Source organism: Mus musculus, chromosome 2 (genome assembly GCF_000001635.26).
Source record: "Mus musculus strain C57BL/6J chromosome 2, GRCm38.p6 C57BL/6J".
Lineage (NCBI taxonomy): Eukaryota > Metazoa > Chordata > Mammalia > Rodentia > Muridae > Mus > Mus musculus.
In genome coordinates, this window is record NC_000068.7 from 32,411,247 (window position 1) to 32,436,997 (window position 25,751).

Consider the following 25,751-nt stretch of genomic DNA (forward strand, 5'->3'; position numbering starts at 1 on the left):
GGATGGAGTTCAAGACCAGCTCTGTGGTATAGAACAAAATTGTCTCAAATGAAACAAAAGCGGGGGTTGGGGTGGGGGGGACGGACCCTCACAAAAACCTAGGCACTGCTCCAACACATGGGATCCTTGGAGTCAAGACACTTTTAAGTGTCTCCTCCATAGCACAGAGGCCCAGTGCTGGCTAAGTCCGGTGGCAGGAAAACCCTTAAAGTCTCTGATTCCAGATCTTCCTTCAGTGTCCTAATTGCTCTGGCACCCAGAGGCCAGGGCCAGGCCAGGCTGCTACAGGGATGGTAAAAAGACAAGCTGTATAGCTTCTTGGTACCCTGCCTGTGGAACCCAGTGCGTGCGGTGTGACTGGAATCCAGTGAAATAGACCATGAAGTGCACTGTGCTTTGGCGACCGTCCCTCATCTCTTACTTAATGCTACTGTCCGTGCTCCCTGAGATCAACATCATTCTAAAGGAAGATTATGTGAGAGCTACTTAGCATGGTTTTTCATAACAAAACGATTTATTTTTGGAGGGACAGGGAGCATTCCTATGGTCAGAGGACAACTTGTGGTAGTCGGATGTCTCCTTTCAGCAGTGGGTCTGAGGACTGGACCCAGGTGACCAAGCTTGGCAGCAAGTGACTTGATTGATCCACTGAGCCATCTTGCTGGCCATTCCTGTGTTAAGACTGTCCTGTAATTGCCGATAGCTTTAGGAATTAATTCCCATGTAGCCTTCCAGTGCCTCGATAGAATGGTTTGGGAAGCTTTCCTTGTTGACCGACATCTGTACTGTTTCCAGCTTCTGGATGCTGCAGATGAAGCTGCTGCGAGCCATGGACAGGTTCTGTGGTGAGTGTGAGTGTGTTTATTTAGCATATGAGTGTTCTTCTGGCATGTACGTCTGTGTATCACATGCAAAATGGTGCCAAAAGAGGCCAGAGATGGGCATTGGATCCCCTGGAACTAGAGTTAAAGATAGTTTGTTGTTGTTGTTGTTGTTTTGGTTTTCTGAGACAGGGTTTCTCTGTATAGTCTTGGCTGTCCTGGAACTCACTTTGTAGACCAGGCTGGCCTTGAACTCAGAGATCCACCTGCCTCTGCCTCCCGAGTGCTGGGATTAAAGGTGTGCGCCACCACGCCCGGCTAACGATCGTTTTTAACAGCTGTTTGGGTGCTGGCCATTAGATCTGATGGTCTAATGGGAGAGCAGTCAGTGCTCTTAACCATCGAGCCACCTCTCCAGTCTCTGTTTCTGTTTTCTGAGACAGGGTCTCACCATACAGCCCTGACTGTCCTGGAACTTGCTATGGAGACCAGACTGGCCTTGAATTCAAAGATCTGCCTTTCTCCATAGTGGAGGAATTAAAAGCCTGCACTATCACGCCCACCCCAAATTGTTGGATTGCCTGATTGTGAGCTACCAACAATGGTCTGGGCACTGAACTGGGTCTTCAGGAAGAGTAGTCAGTGCTAACCCCTGAGCCATCTCTCCAGCCCTACAGTTTTGACTTTTGATAGAAGCACCCTCCTGCTTCAGTCCCTCCCCAGTGCTAGAACAGGACTAAACCACCATACCCAGGACAAACTACTTATTTTTCTTTTTGAGACAAGATCTCACTATGTAGCCCTGGCTGACAGAAAGCCCAGGCCAGACCTAGCTAGCCTCAAACTCAAGAGATCCACCTGCCTCTGCTTCTCACTCAGAGGGAAGCAGGTGCAGGCTTGGGGATAGGACGGCTGATTCACCAGGGCAATGTCTGGTCGCCATAACTAGAACACAGGGTTACCATTTGACCTTTCTTGCCTCTGGAAGCACAGGGTGGAGTGCTCCAGGTTCTCAGCAAACTTGGACCTGGCCTCCTTCAAATATGGCCATTCTAATGTTGTGTGCATGCCAGCATCTCTGGCTTCCCTGATAACTCAGAGAACAGGGGCCCTTTGTCATGCATCATGTCTCGCGTGTGTCCCTGTCCCATATCTCCCCCAACCCCGCCCTACTTCCTTGGTCATCCGCAAATTACTTTGTATGTTATGTGTGAACCACAGTATATGTGTGAAGGTCACAGAACAGCCTAAACCATCTCACTCCTTCTACCACATGGGGCTCAGGTCATGAGGCTTGGCAACAAGTGCATTTGAGCCATCTCCACACCCCCTCCCTTGGAGACAAGGTCTCATTATAGGGCTCTAGCTGTCCTGAAACTCAATTTGTTGACCAGGCTGACCCTGACCTCAGATCTGCCTCTGCCTCCCTAGCACTAGGGCTAAAGGAGTGTACAACCATGCCCAGCTAAGTGTTATAAGATTTTTATTTTTATTTTATTTTTTTAAAGATTTATTTTATTGATGAGTACACTGTAGCTGTCTTCAGACACACCAGAAGAGGGCATTGGATCCCATTACAGATGGTTGTGAGCCACCATGTGGTTGCTGGGAATTGAACTCAGGACTTCTGGAAGAGCAGTCAGTGCTCTTAACCACAGCATCATCTCTCCAGCCCAAGATTTTTATTTATGTAGCATGTTTGTGTGTGTGTGTGTGTGTGTGTGTGTGTGTGTGTGTGTGTGTGTGTGTGTGTGTGTATACCATGTGTGCAGGGCCCACAGGAGTCTGGCCCTCTGGGAAAGGAGCTACCTGACACAAATGCTGGTAAAATGTGACTCCTGAGCCATCTCACTAGGCCATAAATGCCATTTAAATAATGAGGATAAAGCAGGCAGCAGGGCGACTGTCATGAGCAGTCGGGTCCCAGGTCTACCTGAAGGTAGACAGGTTCTCTGACAGACAGGACTAGAATGAGAGGTTAGGCAGGAAGCAGGGTGCTCTTGACGACCGGCTGGTGTGACAAAGATGGAGATGCAGCTGCTCTGGGAGGAAAGCCAGGAACTGCCCTTTGACATGTGTGTGACATTTCAATGCTCACCAGCTGTTCTGGTGGGGAGGGTGAGCTTGTGCAAGCAGGGACTCATCTGGCTTCAAGTACAAAATGAGAGTCCTCTAACAAAGCTCTGAGGCGACCTCAGTGGGTGTGATGGAGACAGGTCTGAGCTGCCCCAGCCTCTATCACCTGGGAGGCCTGGGCAAAAGCAGTCTGTAGTGCCTGGAGACCATAGCAACCCCAATCTAACCAACACCACGAAGTGCCTCCCTAGAGATGAGGGGGTAACTATGCAGGCAATGGATGAGGAAAATATTAATGTCCCCCAACACCCAAGCCCAGAGCAGAAAAACCCTGGCTCCATTGTCACATTTGAAGCGACTTTATTAGAAGGCTGCTTGCCTTTGACAAACTCCAGTTACAGCATAGACTATGCAGACCGGTGATTTTTGCATTGATCTTTGCATCCTGTTTGGATTTTCCTCATCAGGCCATTCTGGGGCAATGGAGGCACAATTGCCAAGTGGCCAGCAGGCCACTCATTGAGCATGGGCAGCTGTGGGCCAGGAGGGAGACCAGGTCACGGGTTGGGGAAGGCAGGCCACCCTGTCCTTCAGTCCTCACCCTCAAACCAAATTCCTGGTGAAGCACCTCACTGCCTTGTCGTTCCAAAGGGCAAAATAAAGAAATCCTCCCGGTCCAGGAAAGAATGTCAAGCTGCCACCTTCCCCACTACCCTACCCGGCCTGGGTGGTCTTCCCTGTGCCGTTCCCTCTGTTTCTGGTGGGGCGGACACACTGTCAGTGTGGGCAGCAGGCAAGGTCACTCTGTAGCCACTTTCCCATCTTGTCTTCCCATGCCCCACCAGGTGATGACAGGAAGGTACAATCAACCATGAACATAAATATGAATAAAAAAATGAACTTGAAAATGACAGGCTATTAATTAAACAAATCTATAAAAATAGTTAGGACATAACTCTGTTCAAATAAATACAAAATAAATAGGCTCCAAGCAGAGTGGTACACACGTGGAATGTGAGGCTGGTCCCGCTTGGCCCCACAGGGCTCTCAGAACAGATTTGAGAGCAGGGAAACTACCTGCCCCGGGCTCACAGCGAGTGTGGCACTTGCAGTGTCCAGCTTGTCCTTCTGAACCAAATCCTTTACCCACTAAGACATAATTAAGGCCTTCAGCATCGTTTTCTTCTCATCAGGGCGGCTGACATGGGGCAGGTACCCTGCCTACCCTCACACACAGAACTGAACAATGAGTGTGGGCATGAGTTGGTGCCAGTCCTGACAGGGCTTAGGGGCAGCTCAGAGGACGTTAGGCCCATGCAGGCAGCACAAGTCCTCTGGGTTCCAGGTCCTAGCACTAGCTTTCAGCAAAGCCATGCACCACGCTGTCAGGCAGCCAGTGCCTGTACCTGGGCACAGCCAGGTGGCCTTGCTGGTGGGCTCAGAATAGGCGAGGACATAATGGTACTTCTTCAGCTTCCCGTACCACAGGTCCGCATGGATGCTGCAGCTTGGGAAACAGGTTTGGAAGAGCAGCACTGAGGAAAGATGGACAGAAGGACAAGAAAGAGTGGGGGCAGGCCCACTTTCTACCACAGCGCATCAGTGGAAAGATATGAGGGGCACAGGAATGCTCTTTGGACCAGAGGGATGCCGTGGCTGAGGTCCGGCTGAGTGAACGAGATGGAAGAACTAAGCTGGCATCCAAGCTCGCTATCTGGCAGGCACTGAGGAAAACGTCCTGTCTCTAGTGCAGGAGCCTACATCTTACTGACCCCTGAACCCCAAGGAACATCCACAGGTCTTCCTTGGAAGAGACACGAAGGTCTGCCAGGTCAGCAGAACCAGCCCAGAGCTTGCCAGCTCCCTGCCCGTCCCCTATGGTATCCTGGGTTTCACAGCTTGGGTAAGTCAGCTTAGTGTTGGCACATTCACAGAATGAGGTGGCTGCATACCCTGGGCCGCAGCCCAGGCTCACCAAGTCCACCACCCTCCCGTCACCGAGACTGCACGCCCAGGGTGATCTTCAGGTTTTCGTAGACCACGTAGCTGATGCTCACAGCCGGGATCACCTTCATGAAGTTGGGGGCCAGCCCCCGGTAGAGCCCAAAGGCCCCCTCAGTCCGCAGAATCTGTTTGAAGAGGCTGCTCATGGTTACCTCAGGTGCGCCCTCAATGGAGGCTGTGGGAGAGAGGCCACTGGTCAGATGCCATCTGTCACCCACCCCAACTGCTAGGGACATGAAAGCAGACCAGGACCAGCCTTACCTTGTGCCTGCATCCGGGTCCTGACCAGGGCTAGTGGGTAGCTGGCCAGCTGGCCACAAGTACTGGAGATAGTACCACAGGCCAGGAGCACGAACACACCGGGGTCTGCACTGTTTACTGCGTAGCGCTGGAGCCAGGTATTTTTCAATGTCTAGAGGGAGATGGGATACAGAAGTTAGCCTTAAAGAGCCAGTGTGGGAGACTCACACTGGGGGGTGGGGCAGGTATTGGATCTACAGGAAAGCTGTTTCCTATCACGTGGGATCTGAGAAGCCAAAGTAACCTGATTCACTTGGCCTGGGCCTTGCTGAACTCCTGACTTGCCTGCCTTTGGCATCCATTGTCACTTGAGGCTCTTGGCTAGGACAGGAAGCAGAATGAGGGTAGAGGGAGCGCTATGTTCCCACACAGAGCACCTGGCTCTGTACTCTCAGTCTGTGGAGATATGTGAGCCCCCAGTGGCCACTGTTCTTGGGTCTGCCTGCTGAACCTCTGGACCCTAAGAGGGTAAAGAACCTGGGCCAGAGTTCAGGCCTGCTGTGCAGAAGGTAGAGAGACAGGAGACCACTGCAGAAGAGAGCTAACTGCTATCTCTCATCTAAGCATCTCTCACAGGGTGTTGGTACCAGGCAGGTCCTTTATTTCCCTCCCTGTCCCAGGCCCTACTGCCAAGAGGGCCTCACCTCATAGACAGCTAGGTCGATGCCAGCATAGGGGATGATCCCCAGCATGTTGGGGATGTAGCCTTTGTAGAAGGCAGCTACACCCTCTTTAGCCAAGATCCTCCTGGCACAGTCCAGCATGCCGGAGTACTGTCCTGTTTTCCGCAGGGCCATTCGGGTCTTCAGAACCTGCAATCAGAGTGTCAAGTATGAACACCGCCCGTTCCTCTGTGTCCCATGTGTGTACCGCCCACTCCAGGACTGCTGGCCCTTACCTCCATTGGGTAGATGCTACTCTGGGCAATGGCTCCGGCCAAGGAGCCTGCCACAAGCCTTTCGTGGATCCTCAGCGTCTCCTGATCACTACCGACAAGCCGTTTCATCTAAAATAGGAAAACAAGGGGATGCACCGGGGGACCACAGCACTTCTGGCCCGCCCTTGCTCTTACAGCCAGCTTTGGATGAAACCTGTGACCGTGAAGCTATCTATGCTGTCCCCAAATGGAAGGAGGTAGTAAGAGAGCTGGGGTCATGCCCAGGCCATTGATCTTGCTGTCCTTTGAGTACAAACATTGGCTCTAATTTCAGGGACCTCAGACCAGCAGATACTGCATAAGCAGCAGCCAGCTGGCAACCCTCTCCCAGGTCCTCACCTGCTCATATGCCATGAATTTGATGGCCGACTCAGGGGCAATTTTGAGGACATTGATGCCGTTGCCCCGCCAGAGTGACTTGGCTCCCCCTTCTCGAATCATCTGTGTGAATCCACCTACGATGCACATGTTGTTGCTGCGGGAGGCATGGACCTGAGGAGGACAAGAGATCAGAGGGACTCAGCAGGATAGAGGGAAGACTCCACAGTCTACCCTGGGAGGAGCCGTTTTGGAGAACCTCTTCAGAGAGGCTCTTTCCTCTAAGTAATTCAATTTAATGTCCTGTGACTCAGCAAGCATGGCTGGGTGTTTTATTATTTTGTTTTATTGTATTTATTTAGTTTTTGTCAGGCTCTCATACTATGCAGTTCAGGCTGGCCTTGATTTTCATCCTTCCCAAGTGCTAGGATTAGAGGCATGCCCCACCAACCCAGAGAGGACAGCTCTTGCTCTCTCTCACTATATCCCTAGAACTCTGTTAAAAAAGGAGTAAGAGGGAACTGTTCATGCTTCTGTTTTCTCAGAGGCTCTGGAAGCTGGGAGGAAGGGCCAGCACACACTAGGCTAAGCCTTTCTACATCTTTTGCATCGTTGTTTCTGGAAGGTAAAGGGAGATCCCACGTAGTTACTTATGCCAAGGGGGGTGGGGTAGTGCCTGCAAAGCACTCCAATTCCATTAGCTGCGGTGGGAGGTTCGGCTGAGGGAGGGAGGGGAAGCTGAGCCACCCATGAATCATGGGTAAAAATCTGCTCGCTTTCCTGCTCACCTGCACGAGCACCTTTGGTCTGTCCAGGGGGGTTCTGGGGCATGTGCTGTTTCTGGGTAGGCCTCCTGGCACCGAAAGTGCCAGACAGAAGCAAAATGGGGTAACTGGTCACTGTTCAGACAGACATCAAAGTCCACCAGTGTCCTCATGTGGGTCATTTCACAATGCTTCCCTGACATCAGACAAGCTTATCTCTGCCCTGAGGACGTGGAGTTGCATGCTCAGCCAAGGTAAAGGCACTGCTTCTAGGTCATGCAAGGATCTGCTCTCCCTGCCTTCCATGAGGCATCTTATCCATCCTGAGATGCACTTACGGAATCCAAGTAACAAGCCCAAGTAAGGTGATACGCAGCTTATGTTTCTCTGATATAATTAGACCAGCTAAGCACAAAGGTCACCTAGGCTGGGATCTACTGGGGCCTGCGAAGCATTAACTCCAATTTCATTAGCTGCGGTGGGAGGTTCCGGGTTTTAAAGCAAGGAGCCAGCTGAGGGAGGGAGGGGAAGCTGAGCCTCCAATGAACCACGGGTAAAAATCTGCTCGCTTTCCTGCTCACCTGCATGAGCACCTTCAGTCTGTCCAGGGGGGCAGTGCAGGTTCTGGAAACTGCCCCTGCCCCACCTCCTGCCACCAGGTGCCTCCACCACATCCCCGTCTGCCTCTCCTCCACTGTGAACTCATCTGGGACTGTCAGATTCTCACCGACATCGAAGATCTATGGGGGAGACAAGCAGAGACATAGCCAACTTTACTCACAACATCCTGGCCGTGGTCACTGCATTCCACTCTCCCTTTGCCCTGATAGTAGCTGCAGCTCTTGACCTGTACATGGTCTAGAAAGGAGCAGGTAGCAATCGAGGAAACATTACAACACTGTTGGGTTGCCCTTGTAAAGGAAGCTCCTGGAACTTTCCGCAAGGACTTTAGGGCTAGACTACAAGGATCAGGGAAGATGGGTACAAACCCTGCAACCTGATACAGAACCAGATTGCCAGCAGAACAGAGTGTTATGCAAGGCTAAGCAAGCAGGGTGCTATGCTGCCTGCGTAATACCTTCTCTCTGGAACTGGTCCCAGCCAGCTCTGCTGACCTCTGGGCTGCAGGCCAGAGACAGGCTAGCTGTCTGAACCCTAGAATCAGTCACTTACTTTCACCCAAGAAGCCCTGACCCGGCATTGTGGATTCAGAGAGGATAAGGCAGGGGTAGCCCAGCCAAGAACACCAGAAGTCTTTTAAGTAAGACCAACATTTCTAGTTGTGGATCCACATCTGTCTGAATGTGGATCATGCTAACAGAGTGAAAACAATATGCAGGCCCTACAGGGAGTGCTTATCAAAACCAAACCCCCAAAATCAAGAGTCTAACTCTGTAGCCCAGGCTGGCCTTTAACTCATGGGGCTCCTATGTCTCAGCCAAAACATGTATTTTTGCCATAGAGAGAAATGATACTAAAAAAGAAACACAGGGAAAGAGGAGGCATCTGTAACAAGGTTTCTTCTCCTATCCCGTGGAGGACAGACTGTCTGCTTCTGGGAGAATCGGCAACATAGGAAAAGGAGATATTTGAAATGGCCCGTGAAGGGCAGAGGCATACAGGGATAGGAAGGTACACCCAGCAAAGGGTCAAGGGTGCAGGCTGGTCACTGTATCGGAGGAGGAGGGGCATGTGGCTGGCAAAGGAGGGACAACATCTCAGTGTATCATCAAGACCGACCCCCCACCCCCACCCCCACCCCCAGGCCTAGATGGGGATGGACTGAGAGATGCCAGACAAAGACGGCTGCCTGAGTGGACAGTGGGTGTGTGCCTCACCGTCGAGTGCTTCCAGTACAGGATGATCTCCGGGATGTTCTCCACAGGGTGCAGGAGGTGGTAGTCCCTCCACTCGTTCCAGTCGATGGTCATCGTGCCATTCTTATCCATGCTGTAAGCAGAAGCATGGTCAGTCGCACGTGTCACACCCACCTGCCAGTTGTGTGCCCTACCACTTAGATGGGATGGAGGCAGGTGCCATAGCCACCCAGGACACCAAAGGCACCTTGCCCATGAGAAAGAGTAAGGTGGCTCCATACCCCATTTTCCATAAAATGGAGATGTGCTGGCCCACAGGAACCCCATTCTGATCAGGGAGGGAGGGAATCACGGGAAAACACAGATACTTACTAGGTGACAGGGCCCCAGAAGTGGCCCGTCCGTATTCTGACAGACAGACAAAGGAGGATGCAAAGGAGAAAGGAGAAACAACACAAATAAATGCGCTGAGCAGGTTAGTAAAGCAAGCACACACCCAAAGACACCAGGGGCCAGCACAGCACGAGGAAGTGGGCAGGACTGGGCTCCTGGGGTTGCTGTCCCTGTGACCAGGCGGCTTTCAGGCCAGCCAGGTACAAACTGTTCTCTACTTGCAGGGCTTTCCGGCAGCCCTCTGCTCATGAGTGAGCCATCTTTCTGGCCAGCATATGTGGCTACAGAGGAAAGAACAAGCTATAGCAGAACCTAAGTTAAGGACCACACATGTCCCTCCCCATCAGGCAGAGAATATTCAGGGACACTTCTCACTAACGAGAAATGCCCACAACTAATCTTATCATTTTAAAGGTTGCAGGCATTGGGTTAATTCCAGATTTATGACTCTTCTGTGAGAGTAGGGCTGCAACCTCAGGAGAAGCTTACTATGGGAAGGGGCTTCTTATCCCTCCTCCTAAACACAGGGCCAGCTTCAGGGATGCAGGCCAAGAGTGAACAGCACACAAATTAGTCCAAAAGCCATTAAAGCATCCCCTAGAACAAAGCTCACCACACTCACTCACCTCTTAAGAATCTTCTCCGCCTGCTGTTCCGAGATCTTGACACCCAGGTCCCGCAGGGACTGCATGATCTCCTGAGCATCGATTCGACCTGTGACAACGAGAACCATTAGCAGGGTCCAGCATTCAGTAAGCTAAGGCCTGCCCGGCAGAGAAGCTATAGCTAAACTCACCATCATTCTTTTTGTCCAGACTCTTGAACACCAGCCTCAGTTTTTTCTCATGATCTTGGAGGTAATGTACAAACTCTTCAAAGTCCAGTTGCCCATCAAGGTCCTTGTCACCTGCTTGCACAATTTTCTAGAGAACCAAAATAAGGACTTGAGATGTTGCTCACTAGCCTCTTATCACAACAGGAAATAACTGTTCTCCACAATGACCCAAGATGTCCTATCTCTAAGGCTCTATCAGCCCATGGGAATCCTAGGCATCATGTCAATCTCCCCATATACCCATAGGCTATCCAGAAGCCAAGCAAGGCCCACCTTGCTCTGGTGAGGAGATACTCCTAGGAGAAAGCTTTGAGAGGCCAGCAGGGCAGCCAGGTGCTTGCTCTTTCCAACATTCCCCAGACCAGCTTGTTACACAGCCAGCGGCTTGGCTCTCCTACAGACGCACTCCTGGCTGAGAGCTGGGGATAGCCTTGGAATCTAGAGTCCCTTAGGAACCCTGCTACTTGCTCCATCCCCTGTGTGGCATTAACCCACTAAGAATTTGGTGATGAGGGTAAAGGTTCAGACAATGCCTACTTGGCAGAAACATTGCCAGGGAACACTCTGGAGGGTGTGAGACAGACAGGAGGAGCCAAGGGCAACTATTCTTGAGCTCATGCGTGACGGTACTGCCATTCTGGTCCTTGGTCTCAGGGATACCAGCTCTAACCAAGCCCAGATTCCCAACCAGGCACTGAACGCCAGCCAGGTTAGCTTTACTAGTTTAGTGACGCAAGGCTTTAAGAGACCCTGATCTGCAGCAGCGCCCGTCTTAGGTGAGCTCTGCCTGGCAGCTGTAACACCAGCTGCATGCAAAGCAGCTGGAGCTTCTCCACTCAGTGGGGAATGGGGTATGCAAAAGCTTTACTGAGGTCTGTCCGTCTGTCTGTCTATCTAATTTATTGGGGAGAGCACTTTAAATCCAAAACAGAGAATCTCCTAAGGAAAATGTTTCTTGGTTTTCTCATGGACAAATCCATTCACTGTTCAAGTTAACACGCTAGGTCAAAGAGTTTTAAGCTAGGGTTTAGAAACTGATGGACCACGGGCTAGCTTGCAGTCCAAATGTGGTCATCATGTTTCCCCTCTTACTTAGCCACTGGTTTTTTGCGGGGAGAGTAGACATTTATCTCAAGGAGCCAACCATGTGAAGGGTTGAGGTTGGCATGTGGGATAGATTGAACACATCTTATCTGCTAACTGGGATTAACTTCTTGCCAACATCTGTGCTCTTAGCCAAGGGTCACCACCCCAGATGTCAAGTAGAAGGGAAAAGTCTATATGCCATTCAGGAAGGAGGCACACAGAACTCTTATCTTTTGTCCCTAGGCTATCTACCATCAAAGTACTCTATTCTGGGGTAATGCCACATGACACAGACCACCCACAACTGTGCATACTGTACCCTATTTAAAAATATTCTCTAACAGTTAGTCCTGTATCTGTGGGGATGGTGATGCACACTATAATCCCAGCACTAGAGAGGCTGAGGCAGGAGGACATCTGAGAGTTTGAGGTCATCCTGGTCTACACACCAAGACCTTGTCTGAAGAAATGCCAACTGTGGTGGCACATGGCTTTAATTCCAACACTAGGGAGTCAGAGAAAGGTAGATCTCTTTGAGTACCAGGCCAGCCAGAGATACATAGAGACATTGTTTTAAAAAGCAGGGAGGGGGAAAGAAGACTTGCTTTTTCCCCCTTTACAGCCACTCCAACTCCATTCTATGTGTCTCCATTCTGAGATGCACAAAACCACACACCAGCACTGGGGACAGCATGAAATTTAGTGCATCAAAGTAAACCCCAAAGCCAGGTTCAGTTTCTCATCAGAAAAGGGCCAGGCTCACCGTTGGCATCCTGTTTCCTGGGGTACCTAAGCACTTGAAAGTCTAAGAGTGAAGACCGCCCTAGCCTCTCTTTCCCAGAGTGCCTCTACACTCTGCCCTGGAGTCACAAGAACAAACGTCCCACAGCAGTGAGACAGTCCAGGACTCTATGACATCCTGTACATTTTAGGGGCCTGCATCTGTACCAATCTCCTATCTAGAGATTCCATCTCCCACAAGTGCCTTCCCTCCCAGCCCAGGAAATTACACAAAACCCAGCCATTCCCATGACAGTGACGTACAACTGCTGGCTACAGCCACAAAGGGCTGGGGAAACACCTACATTTCAGACATTCTTTTCTCTAGGCCAGGAAGTCATGCCTAGGTACCATTCATCTCTCCACTCAAAACCAGTCCCTGCCTGCCTCTCATGGCACCCACTCAGCATACAGACCTGCTTCCATTGGCGGTATGTGGAGAACTCTTGAGAGGGGATAAAGACACTGAGTTTGAAGATGGATTTCAGCTCGGCAGGAAGCCCCTTGGACTCAAAGTACTGGAACTCAGTCTGAGCCGCCCCGGCGATGGGCACATACAGGCACAGGCAGAGCATGCTGGTGAGACCGGTTGCTCAGCCACCGCCAGGAGCAAGTACTAGCAGAAGTCAAGAGTGGGAAATGCCGGTATTCCCAGGAAACTAGCACCAGATATACCGGCCCCTGCTGTCACTGGCTGCTTAAGTCCTGCCCTTTTACTTAATTGAAAAAAAAAAATCCGCCCACTGTAAGTGCAGCCAGCAGCCAATAAGCACAGTCCTCAGTAGCCGGCAGTATCAGGTTGCTCAAGAGCAGAAGAGCAAAGATCAGGACTGACGTCACTGCTTGCAGAGTTAACTCTTGGAGCCCAGGCAGCAGGCACTGCCTAGGGTTGCAGTCCCATGCCCAAACAAACCTTTACCCCGGCAGTCAACCCCTCCAAATAAACAGTCAAGTGTCTGTTTTCATACAAGGTCCTCAAATGCGTCACACAATATAGCAGCTTTCTCTTCTTAGTAAATCATTCCCAATTGAAAACAGTGAAAATAGAGACTGCATCAGAGATGTTGAAAATTGACCCAGACTACTGAGAGAGACATCTGAATGCCAAGTCCTCAGCTGTCCTGGAACACAGACCCAAGAATCCACAAGTATTCAGTGCCTGGGAATCGCTTCCATCAATCACTGGGGTTAGCCAAGGCTGAGACTTATACTTGTCAAAGCCCACTGAAAACACTTGAAACCTTGGTCTGATGGTAGCCCTGAGAATTCTGCTTTACCACCCTGAATGAAGCCTTTTAAAGTGAACTCCAATTAAATGAACCAGGCTTATCGGCTCACAACTACAGTCCTAGCTAGCATAAAGGAGGATCTCCAGTTTTGAGGCCCTCCTAAACGACATATTAAACCTGTCTAAAACAGGGTGGGATGGAGGCTCGGGGGTAGAATGCTCTGAGTTTATCTGGACTAATTGGGAAGTACCTGTTTGTCACACAGAAGGCTCTGAGTTTATCTGGACTAATTGGGAAGTGCCTGAGAGATTAGTAAAGTACACCTCTGGGTGTGTCCATGTAATTCCAGAGAAGATTAACCAAGTTCGGGGATTTACCCTGAGAGCAGAATGGGACTCCAGAAGGAATAAGCCGGTAGAGCAGAAAGCCAGCTGCTGTAGGCTTGCTCCCTTCTCTCTGACTCCTGGCCATCATGATGGAGCCAAGACAAACCCTTCCTCCCTTAAACTGTTTCACAATAACATAAATCTGACCAGTTGTTGGGCATGGAGACCCAGGCTGGTAATCCTAGCCCTCAGAAGGCCAAACAGGAGGACTGTTGAGAGTTCAAAGCTAGCCTGGGCTACAGTGTAAGACTATCTCAGAAACTAATAAAATGACTAGAACAAGACTTACTCACCAGCTGGAAGAGAGAATGAAATAAAACTGGACCCCTCGCCTACGCTCACTGAAAATGCTTGTTATGTGGTTGTCGCCAATCCCATTACCACAGTTGTCTACCGCCAACCCAGCGAGAGATCCACACTTTAAAGAGTGCTGGAAGGATCTGATTTTTTATTTTACTTTAAAATTTGTAACTCTGTGTGTGTGTGTGTGTGTGTGTGTGTGTGTGTGTGTTGTGGGCTGTTGTACACAGGCTTGTGCATGCAGTGTCCTCAGAGGCCAGAGGCACCAGATTCCCTAGAACTACATTTACAGGTGGTTGTGAGAAGCAGGGTGTGGGTGCTGCAAACTCAGGTCTTCTGCAAAGAAGCACATGCTCTCTCTGCTGAGCTCCCAGCCCCAGATACATCATTGCTGAGGAGGAGTCTTTCCATGCCTGCCTGCAAATTCCTCCCGGCCCTAGAGATGAGTTGCTGAGGGCGAGATCACGTCACTGTGACAGGACGGATTGGTTCCACCCCCATTCCTTCTACAATGTATCCTCCATCCATCTCTTCCTAATATAGACTAAGCCTTCTTACTCCTCGGATGCATTAAAATGGAAAGCTACCATTTGGGGATCAGCAAAAGTGAAAGGATTTTCAGAGTGGTGGTGGCACATGCCTTTAATCCCAGCCCTCTGGAGGCAGAGGCAGGCAGATTTCTGAGTTCGAGGCCAGCCTGGTCTACAAAGCGAGTTCCAGGACAGTCAGGGCTATACAGAGAAACCCTGTCTTGAAACCCCCCCCCCCAAAAAAAAAAAGAGAGAGAGAGAGAGATATGCTGAATCATTGTATATGTATAACACTGAAACAGAATCTAACAAACAGGGCACTTTAGGTTCTCTGAGACTTGAGTTTGTAAATGCAGGCCTTGGAGTGCCCTGAAGGCTTTATCCAGGCAGATTCTTGCTCAGATTCAGCCACCAATGAAATTGTCCAATCCAGAAGGTTCTGCTTTGGAGCTATTCTAGCACACATGTGAAGTCTACTGCTGGAGTCCTAAAGACAGAGGCTTTAGTGTATGCCCTGGCCTTCACCCACCTCTTGCCTGACTCACAGAAGGGGCTTTGCAAGAAGTTTCTGGGTGAAGGCTGGTGAGTTGGCTCATCAGCAGGTAAAGCTACTTGTCATCAAGCCTGACCACTTAGTTCAATTCCTGGGACACATGGTGGAGAGAGCAGGTACCTACCTGTTGTCCTCCAACCTTGGAGCAGAGCACACACACGCAGACACACAAAAATTTAAATGGGCTGGAGAAATGGCTCAGAGATTAGCAGCACTTGCTGTTCTTCCTGAGGACCTGGGTTCAATTCCCAGCACTCACATGATTCACAAACATCTGTAAATCCAGTTCCAGGGAATCTAACACTCTGTGGTCTCCAAGAGCATCAGGCATGCACATGGTGCGTGGACATACATACAGGCCAAACACTCACACATATAAAATAAAAATAATTAAAAAGGAATTTCTAGTTGGCGGTGGTGGTGGTGGTGTCAATGGTGGTACACACCTTTAATCCCAGCACTCAGGAGGTAGAAACAGGCAGATCTCTGTGAATTCATGGCCAGCCTGATTTACAGAGTGAGTTCCAGGACAGCCAAGGATACACAGAGAAACTCTGTCTTGAAAAACAAAGAAACAGGGCTGGAGAGATGGCTCAGTGGTTAAGAACACTGACTGCCCTTCCAGAGGTCCTGAGTTCAATTCCCAACAACCACATCGTGGCTCACAACTGTCTGTAATGAGATTAGATGCCCTCTTCTGGTGTGTTTGAAGACAGCAATAGTGACCTCACATACATTAAAAAAAATTATATATAAAGGAATGTTCTCTGAAATGCCCTGAAAGTGATTATTATCAGCATGTCATTTCACAATGATACCTCAATTCTATTTCAGCTTTAGCTTTGTTTCATTTTCTATGGTGATGGGGCCTGAACCCAGGACCCTGAATGTCAGGCAAGTGCTCTACAACTGAGCCACACCCACATTTCCAATAAGGGTTTTTTTTGTTGTTGATTTTGTTTTTTTTAATTTTGAGATAGTTTCTCTAGGTAGCCTGGGCTGGCCTTGCACTCAGAATCTTCTACCTTGGCCTTCCAAGTGCTGAAATTATAGACATGAACCACCATTAGTTTAGTAACTCTGGACACTCTTTCCTTTGCCACTGTGGTTGAGTGCTTAGGTTGTACTCAGTAGAGGCCAGGCACAGTGGCACTTATCTGAATCTATATCCCCAGAAGACAGAGTTGGAGGGCAGCCTGGGCTACACAAGCAGTCTTTGCCGCTGTGTCCAAACCTTATTCCCTGAAAGAAAAGAAAGCAAAGCAGAGATCTTCACAAGGTAGGCCTGACTTAACACCATCGTATAATCCAGAACTCTGTCTTCAGCACAGAAACGGACTCTACCAGAATGAGTTGATCTCTAGGTGCCTAGTGACTGAAGCAACTGCTGTCCTGAGACTTCAGACTGAGGCCACCAGGGGCTTCTGCAGCCATCTCTGCACCTAGAAAAGCACCCTGGAGAATGACATGCTCTAGTCCCAAGCCTATGAGAAACAAACTCAGGCTCACAACCAGGGCCAGATTCGTTACAACAGCCGCTTAGGCAAACACTGGGACCTCCCATGATCAACATAGCACCGTGCATTTAAATGTAAGCCACATGTGAAGAAATAGGGACCGCAGGCTTGGGATCCAACTTGTGTCATTTCTAGGCAGCTCATGACCCTTGGGACTTGAGCACAGCATGCTGTGCCCGTCTCTGCTCTCTTTCCTTACTCTATCTAGTTTGGTGACCCAGATCTGTTTCCTGTCCTCTGATGCCCATTCCTATGACTAATAAAAAAAAACTATAGCAGTGGCACTAGAACCCTTAGGACTCTGTGACATTCGACTTCGTTTAATAGGTAAAGGAATGAATATCCTTCCACTTGGGTCTGCCAGGGCCACCATCAGCTCTCCTCATCCTGCCACTCTCACATGCCCAATCCCCCCCACTCCCCGAACTTCCGGTAAGAGCTGGAATACACTAAGAGGGCAGGTACGCACTGTGTAGTGCTGGGTTGGAAAGTAATTCCCCGCCCCTCTGCAATGACTCAGACCAAGCCAGAAATATTATGTGAAGGAACAGGCAAGTCCCACCCTCAAGGCTCTCAAGTATCATTGGTTGCTCTGTCACTTTATGATCACGTTGCCATGACAGCCTAGTGTAGCAGGTTTCCAACGAAACCTGCCTACACTTGGTAATTACACACACAATGAGCACAATCCTGGGATTCTGAGAAGACGGCCCCTCAAGATCTAAGCTCCACTGTGCATGGGCACCTCCCACTGCAGACAAATGGCTTTCTTTCCCAACTTCGGATTAACTGTGAGACAAAGATAAAGGGGAAACTGGAGCAGTTCCTATAATAAGAGCTTGCAGGAACCTGGCTTACAGACACATATTTACGGTGGGGTGGGGTTGAGAATGAAACAGTGGTGCCTTGGACAATGAGACGCCTGAGAACTAAAGGCGCTCCAGATGCCTTCCCAAGCTTGCTGGGGGTTCTGCTGAGAAAGGCAGAGCCCGAGCATCTCGTGCACTTTGTGTGGGGTAAATGCTGACTGTTTCCATTCTTCATTACTGACTTTCAATGCTGCCCAGAGGTGTCCTCCCCACACCTCCCTCTTTGAGCCACACCAGCTGCTTTACCTCCCTCTTGCCCTTCCCACACAGCCCACCAACCCATTTCTCTTCCAGGAAACAGAGCCAGTATACAGTGTGGGTCTCCACAGGCCAGACTACAAAGTCCCACCCAAGGCAACTCCCTAGGGGCAAACCTGGCAAAGGGTATCCATAGAAGCTAGGAAGTAGAGTGGTTACTAAATTAATGTTTAAAAATCGATAATTAAAAGAAGGCAGCCAGCTCATTCAGGAGAGAAGATGAGCAGGGCTCATGAGTTCCTCACACAATTAGCATACCACTATATTTCAGGTCCTGTGTGAGGTTGAGAATGGGCAGAAAGTGGCACCGTCTCACAGCACAGTAAGCTCAAATGTCTCATGCAGGACACAGTCTCTGGGAGATCCTGACAACACGGAGCTCACCACAGTCTAAGGACTCCACTTATTGTCAGTGCTCAACAACAGTATACTTGTCACAGTGAAGTCCCTGACTACTGGTGCAGGCTAGATAAGCACTTGCAGGGAGACTCAATGTGACATTTAGGGGCATCTATTATATGCCAAGCACTGGGTAGACTCAAGTAAGGAAGAAGATTCAGGAATGAAACCCAGGGGTTGAATAAAGCTGTGCATGTTGCAGCCAGTCCCCATCTGTTCTACTCGAGAGCTTGGCCAATCCCATAAACAGCTTCCTGAAGGAAGGAAGCAAGGTTCCCAAAAGAGCAGGGTCAAGCCTCAGCTCTTCCTCTCTTAAGTAATTCTGGACAAATTACAGAATTTCCTGTTCTTCTCCCACCTCCAAATGGGGAGTACTGTCACCTACCTCAGCTCCTGGGAGATCTGGATGCAAGATTGAGAGGTCCTGACACTTGGCCAACCCTGGTGGCTGTGGTCAATTCAAGAGTCACGAGCCTCTACCCTTCTATGACTCCAGGCTCTCCCAGGTCCCAGCCCAATCCCTGAACTTTCTCTGGGACCTAAGGTAAACCATGGCTCACCAGGCAAGGGGAATGTGACCTTCAAGATGCTGACATTACCTGTCCCCTTTCAGCCTGCCATAGTGACACACACTTTTAATCCTAGAACTTAGGCAGAGGCAGGCAGCTCTCTATGAGCTCGGAGGCCAGCCTGGTCTATACAATGAGTTACAGGACTGCGAGCCACGATACAGAGTGAGACCCTGTCTAAATTTGAGGCACCTTCTCTTTCAACTGAACCAGTAACATCCTTCACGTAAGTGAAGATAATATACTTTAGTTTGTCACTTTTAAACGGCTTGCTCAGTGAAAAAGACCTCCTGAGGCTAATCTACTTTAGTAAACCTTTCCCCTCAATGACCAAGCAGGTGTAGTCCCAGTGTTAAGAAAGTTTTTCACTGGTGACAGACATCTTGGACCAAATTTGTAGCCTTCTTCATCACATTTCTCCAATACCAAACTGGATTTTTTTTTTAAGTTCTCCCTCCCACACCCATTCTTTCTCCCACTTCTGGAAAAATGATCCCAGCCCAGCCCCTAAACTAGAACGTTCTCTTGAAGGTGCTGTTACCTTAGGAAACTGTTCTGCAGGTCCGACCACCAGCAAGATGGTGGGTCTCTTTTCCGTGGCCTCAGCCCTTCCGTTTTGTTTCCCCAAAAAGGTGGACATCTGGTCTCCCCGAGCAGGGGCCTGAGTACCTCTGACTCCATGGTCGATGCCCTCTCTGGAGTCCTGGCACTCAGCTCTAGGGAGAAAGCTAGACAGAAAGTGCCACAGTGTCTGTAGCATCCCGGCCTCCTCCAAATGCCTCTGCTGACGACTGCTCACTTCTTAGGGATGTGACCACAGTGCCAAGGGTCTTTAGCTACACAGCTGTCTGGGGAGTTTCCAGGCTGAAGCTCTACATGCAAGGGCTGGTCCTGCTTTTTCAAATTCACTCGCCCGTGCCTAGCCTAAGAAGTAGCTCACTTAGGGAGCCTCCCCGGCTGCTGGCAATAAGAAGAACAGCTGGGCTATTTCAATCAAAACTCACTTCAGCGGGCGGGAGATCAAAGACCTGGCTCCTTTTTTGTTCTTTTTGTAAAGCAAAAATAATATCCAGATAGACCTTTCCCGGAGACGGAAACAACTTGGGGCTCCCAGTCATTCAGTCGTCCTCGCTCATTCCGTAAACCTAGGACAGAGCATCTAGTCTGCATTCTCACTGCAGCAGGACCTGGCCAATCACCTCTGCCGACACTACTGGGTTCATTATCCCGACCAGCATCAACCCTCCAATCACAGGCGGAGTATTTCCTGCTTGCAGCCCAGCTAGTCCACTGGGAGGTACAGACCAGGTTCATTTTGCAGAATCTGAGCAAGCTCATCTTTAGAAGCAACTTCCCGTTCTCCCCAGGGTAAGCTTCCAGAATGCCACTCACCATATTCAGAATGATCCAGGGTCCTTAGCAACACCGCAATTGACTAACACCACTACCTCCTCCCAGTATTCAATCTTCTCCAGCCCAAGCCTAGCAGGAAGCAAGCCTGCATTGATAGTTGTCTCCAAGAGAGCACACTGCCTTGTCAGCCAGAGACACTGCTCACCCATTTACCCCCAGCCCTCAAACCAGATTCAGACACATCTTCCACTTCGCTGGGCAAATTACCATGATTAATCTTTAGCTGTTTTTAGTTTAACAGCAGACAAATGTAGAGACCACCTATCATCCCTCCCAATAGCAATCAAAATGTTCAGTATCATTCTATTTTTAAACTGTAAGTCCAAGCCTGGGAAGATGCCTAAAGCTGGTAAAGGCACCTGCCAAGGCCTGCTGATCTGAGTTCAATCTCGGACCCATAGCGTGAACCTAGAATCTATTCCTCACACACTCGTGCCCACAGATATTTACATGAACAGCACATAATTACACAAATACATGAATAAAATTACATTAAAAGATGCACCCCTCCAAGCTCATCAAACTCTTGGGAGAGGATGGGGATACCTGCAACCTACCCACTACTACAAGGAAAGAAATGTAGCTACAGGTACCAGCTCTCCAAAAGCTCCAGCCCTCTACATTGCAGCCCCACGTTTAGCTTATTCTGTAGATACATTGTATATGTGAGAAATACACAGAATCTTACAGATAAACAAACATGTTCATTATGTATGAACTAATTTCCCAAACTGTTGCTTTTTTAAGTTTTCCTTTATTTTTGAGAATTCCATAATGTATGTTTGCTTTTGAGACAGGTGTTCTCTGTGTGGCCCTGGCTATCCTGGAACTTACTCTGTAGACCAGGCTGGCCTCAAACTCACAGAGCTCAGCCTGCCTCTGCCTCCCGAGTGCTGGGACAAAAGGTGCACCACCACTGCCTGGTTGAGAGAATTCCATAAATGTATCCAAAGAAATATCTACTCACCCCCCCCCCCACTTCCCTCATATCCCCCTCAACACGCCCATCCTTTATTTATTTGTGATAACCCACTAACTCCAGTTAGTGTGGTCCACAGGTCCACAGGTCTAGAGAAACCTATAAAGAGAGTGGGCCTCTCTTCTTAGCAGCTATCCACTGCCAATAGTGCCTCAGTGTGGGGTGGGGCCCGGAGACAATCTATACCAGGATTCTGGCTGGCTTGAGCAAGTCACCTTGGCTGCTGTGAGATTGTGATCCTCATAGCCAGCATGTGCAGAAGGCCACATGTCCCAACACTTCACCCCATCCTCCAGGTCCTACATTCTTTCTACCCCTTCTTCCAAGACATTCTCTGAGCACTGGTGGTGGTGGTGGTGGAGGTTAATATAGCCGCCCTGTTTAGGGATGGGAACTCAGATCAGTCTCTTTCTCAGCACTCTGAGCAGGTCCAAATCTCTCTGCCTACTCCTGCCCAATATAAAAGAAGCCCCCACACCTTTTTTTTTTTTTAAAGGGAAACACCTTGCAGTTCGGGTCCTTTATTTCTTTTTTGTACATTAGGCCATGAATTCAAGTGGAATAGGCTCCAGCAGCTCAGGCTCTTTCCCGTTTGCCCTCACAAAGTGTGCTTCTTGGGTGGCCCGGGCTGGCGCTTCTCAGCTGGCTTTCTTATAGCACCAGCCTAGGAGTGGCACTGCCTACAATGAGCAGGCCCAATCAATCAAGAAAATATACCACAAGCCCACAGGCCAATCTGGTGGGGACACTTTCTCGATTCAGTTTCAACTGCAGTTCCCTCTTCTAAAATGTCTCTAGCCTGTGTCAAGATGACACAAAAACTAGCCAGTTCAGAGATTCTTGAGTTTTTTAATAAAATGTGTAAGGGTGCTTTGCCTACATTGTATCGTGTACCACATACCCACATACATGCCAGATGGCCACAGAAGCTAGAACAGGGTGTCAGATCTACTGATACTACTGATAGAGTTACAGATGGTTGTGAGCCACCACATGGGTGCTGAGAATTGAATCCAGGTCCTCTGCAAGAACAGCCAATGCTTTTAACTGCTGAGCCATCTCTCCAGCCTTTTTTTAAAGATAGTCTTAACTATGTCACCCTGGTTAGCCTTTATCTATGTAGACCCAGACTGGCCTCAAATCACAGAGATTCACCTACCTCTGCCTCCTGAGTGTATGAGTGAGTGCGAAAGGCATACATCACCACGCCCAGCTAAATTTGTCAACATTAATCTGTTTTGTGTAAGTATATGCATATGTGTGGGCAGGCATGCACCAAGGCAGTATGTGGAGGTCAGAGGGCAACTTGCTCGAATTGCTTCTCTTCTTCTACCACGTGAATCCCAAGGATCAGACTCAGATCATCAGACTTGGTAGGCTCTGAGCTGTCTTGCCAGCCCAACAGCTGACTCTTTTAAGAGAACGGACACCTAAATTATGGCACACCCATACAGCAGAACCCTCACGAAAGGGTTAAAAACAAGACAGCTACTACAGTGGGCCATTATGGGATGATCTGCAGATAAAATGTGTACAATGAAAAAAGTTATTTCTCTATTTTTATATAGGACAATTATCTCTGAAAAGGACCACTAAATTAAAGAGGGTGGGGGTAAAGACTTAATTTAGGATTATGAGTGAAGGCTGACCAACAAGAGTTCTCTTTTCCTTAAGTTTTACAACTGCTAGCCGGGCATGGTGGCCCATGCCTTTAATCCCAGCACTTGGGAGGCAGAGGCAGGCGGATTTCTGAGTTCGAGGTTAGCCTGGTCTACAGAGTGAGTTCCAGGACAGCCAGGGCTATACAGAGAAACCCTGTCTGGAAAAACCAAAAAAAAAAAAAAAAGTTTTACAACTGCTTCTACAACAAAATTATAGAAGAAAACTTCCCTAACCTAAAGAAAGAGATGCCCATGAACAAACAAGAAGCCTACAGAACTCCAAATAGTTTGGACCAGAAAGAAATTCCTCCGGTCACATAATAATCAAAACATCGCCAGGCGTGGTGGTGCACGCCTTTAATCCCAGCACCTGGGAAGCAGAGGCAGGTGAATTTCTGAGTTCGGGGCCAGCCTGGTCTACAGAGTGAGTTCCAGAAAACCCTGTTTCGGAAAAAAAAAAAATCAAAACATCAAATGCACTAAACAAAGATAGAATATTAAAAGCAGTAAGGGAAAAAGGTCAAGTAACACATAAAGGCAGACCTATCAGAATTACACCAGACTTCTTACCAAAGACTATGAAAGCCAGAAGATCCTGGGCATATGTCATACAGACCCTAAGAGAACACAAATGCCAGCCCAGACTACCATATCCAGCAAAACTCTCAATTACCACAGATGGAGAAAACAAGATATTCCATGATAAAACCAAATTTACACAACATCTTTCCACAAATCCAGCCCTACAAAGGATAATAGATGGAAAACACCAACACAAGGAAGGGAACTACACCCTAGAAAAAGCAAGAAAGTAATCTTTCAACAAACACAAAAGAAGATAGCCACACAAACATGATTCCATATCTAACAACAAAAATAACAGGGAGTAACAATCACTTTTCCTTAATATCTCTTATCAATGGACTCAACTCCCCAATAAAAAGACATGGACTAACAGACTGGATATGTAATCAGGACCCAGCATTTTGCTGCATACAGAAAATGCACCTCAGTGACAAAGACAGAAACTACCTCCGAGTAAAAGGTTGGAAAACAATTTTCCAAGCAAATGGTCCCAAGAAACAAACTGAAGTAGCCATTCTAATATCGAACAAAATTGACTCAATAGAAACAGATGTATAAGCTGGGCAGTGGTAGTGCATGCCTTTAATCCCAGCACTTGGGGGCAAAGGCAGGCGGATTTCTGAGTTTGAGGCCAGCCAGGGCTACACAGAGAAACCCTGTCTCAAAAACAAACAAACAAACAAACAAACAAAACAAAACAAAACAAAACAAGAATGCATGTTGAGGGGCTGGTGAGATGGCTCCATGGGTAAGAGCGCTGACTGCTCTTCTAAAGGTCCTGAGTTCAAATCCCACAACCACCCATAATGAGATCAGACGCCCTCTTCTGGTGTGTCTGAAGACAGATACAGTGTCTGATATTTTATAATAATAAAATAAATCTTTGGGCTGGAGCAAGTGGGGATGACTGGAGCGGGCAGGGAATGACTGGAGCAAGCAAAGGTCCTAAAATTCAATTCCCAACAACCACATGAAGGCTCACAACCATCTGTACAGCTACAGTGTACTCATATACATAAAATAAATAAATAAACAAACCTTTTTTAAAAAAAAAAGAATGCATGTTGAATCTTATCAAAGACTTTTTCTTTTCTTCTGCTTCCACTGAGATGATCACATGATTCTTGTATTTTTTTTGGTTCGTGTATTTGGTTTATTACATTTATTTCTTACATATGTTAAAAAATAAAAAATAAAATCAATTAAAAAAAGGAAAAAAAGATTTATGAATAAAACAACAACAACAACAACAACAAAAACCCCAACTGCTTCTACATTTCTTCTATTACATTGGTCCCAGGGAGTTAACTGACATAAAGCTTAGAGGCAAGCATCTTTATCCACTGAGCCATCTTGCCGGGTCCTGGAAGATTTAGTTTCACTGAATCTTCTCTTCTACCTTGCAAAAAGAAAAGCTGGACATGAATGAGGCGCATATACAAACACTCATAAATATTAAAAAGGACCTGCAAGGCCAGAGAGGCAGCCAGCCTGGCTAAGGCTTCCTAATGCCCGCGGGGAAAGCTGAAGAGTGCTGTAGTGGCTGCTGTCTCCGTGGATGCACACAAAACTTTCAAAGAAAGTTCTCTGCAATGACAAATATAAAGATCTTTGGATTGTAGGCTGAAATTCCAGCCATCACCTACCAGCCCTGAGACCTTACATTACTAGTAGTATATGCTTTATAAAAATAAAAATCGTCAGGTGGTGCCACTGCATGCCTTTAATCCCAGGACTGAGTTTAGGGCCTCTGGTAACAAGGGCTCTATCACTGAGTTCTTTGGAAAGCACTTATTTTTTCCAGACAGGGTTTCTCTGTGTAGCTCCGACTGCCCTGGAACTAGCTCTGTAGACTGGGCTAGCCTCAAACTTACAGAGACCCACCTGCCTTTGCCTCCCAAATGCTGGGATTAAAGGTGTGGGACATCACTGCCCGAATGCAAGCACTTAAAAAAACAAAACAAAAACAAAAAAACCTCAACTTTTTTCATTTTTGGAAGGCGTTTCTAAGTTGCTCAGGCTGCCCTTGAACCCATTCTATACCAGACAGGCCTTAAACTCTTGGTCCTCTTGCTATAGAAGCTGAATTTATAGAACTTTGTCAACAGGCCCATCTCTGATTCGAGATTCTTATGTGCAAAATGAGACAGTAATAGAACATTTTTTGTTACTTTGGGCCAGTCTAGAGCCAAGGCCCCTAAATAAACACATCAATCATATATCATACACACACACACACACACACACACACAGTACTGGGGACTGAATTCAGGGCAAAGGCACATCCTTAGCCTAACAAGTCAATCCTTTCATAAACCTGAACACTGTTTAGGCACAGAGAGGCTGAAGAAATGAAGGAGAAAGTGCTGTCT

At 48.4% G+C, this 25,751-nt stretch overlaps 1 protein-coding gene across 8 annotated transcripts in view; it reads right to left on the minus strand.

The window, feature by feature from the left end:
• Positions 1–3,240: 3,240 nt before the first annotated feature.
• Positions 3,241–25,751, minus strand: part of Slc25a25 (solute carrier family 25 (mitochondrial carrier, phosphate carrier), member 25) — a 36,984-nt gene continuing 14,473 nt past the window's right edge. The window contains exons 1-11 of one of the 8 annotated variants that reach the window (NM_001362906.1): positions 19,746–19,905; positions 10,227–10,353; positions 10,057–10,144; positions 9,410–9,445; positions 9,059–9,170; positions 7,802–7,960; positions 6,478–6,630; positions 6,100–6,207; positions 5,846–6,013; positions 5,163–5,313; positions 3,241–5,076 (exon numbers count right to left, since the gene is read on the minus strand). In NM_001362906.1, the coding sequence (NP_001349835.1) occupies positions 4,892–5,076; positions 5,163–5,313; positions 5,846–6,013; positions 6,100–6,207; positions 6,478–6,630; positions 7,802–7,960; positions 9,059–9,170; positions 9,410–9,445; positions 10,057–10,144; positions 10,227–10,353; positions 19,746–19,859 (1,401 nt within the window). In that variant the 5' untranslated portion in view covers positions 19,860–19,905 and the 3' untranslated portion in view covers positions 3,241–4,891. Of the gene's footprint in view, positions 5,077–5,162; positions 5,314–5,845; positions 6,014–6,099; positions 6,208–6,477; positions 6,631–7,801; positions 7,961–9,058; positions 9,171–9,409; positions 9,446–10,056; positions 10,145–10,226; positions 10,354–12,547; positions 14,703–19,282; positions 19,906–25,751 lie in introns of those variants that run through there. The other 7 variants (NM_001164358.1, XM_006497955.4, NM_146118.3 and 4 more) reach the window with 7 other exon arrangements.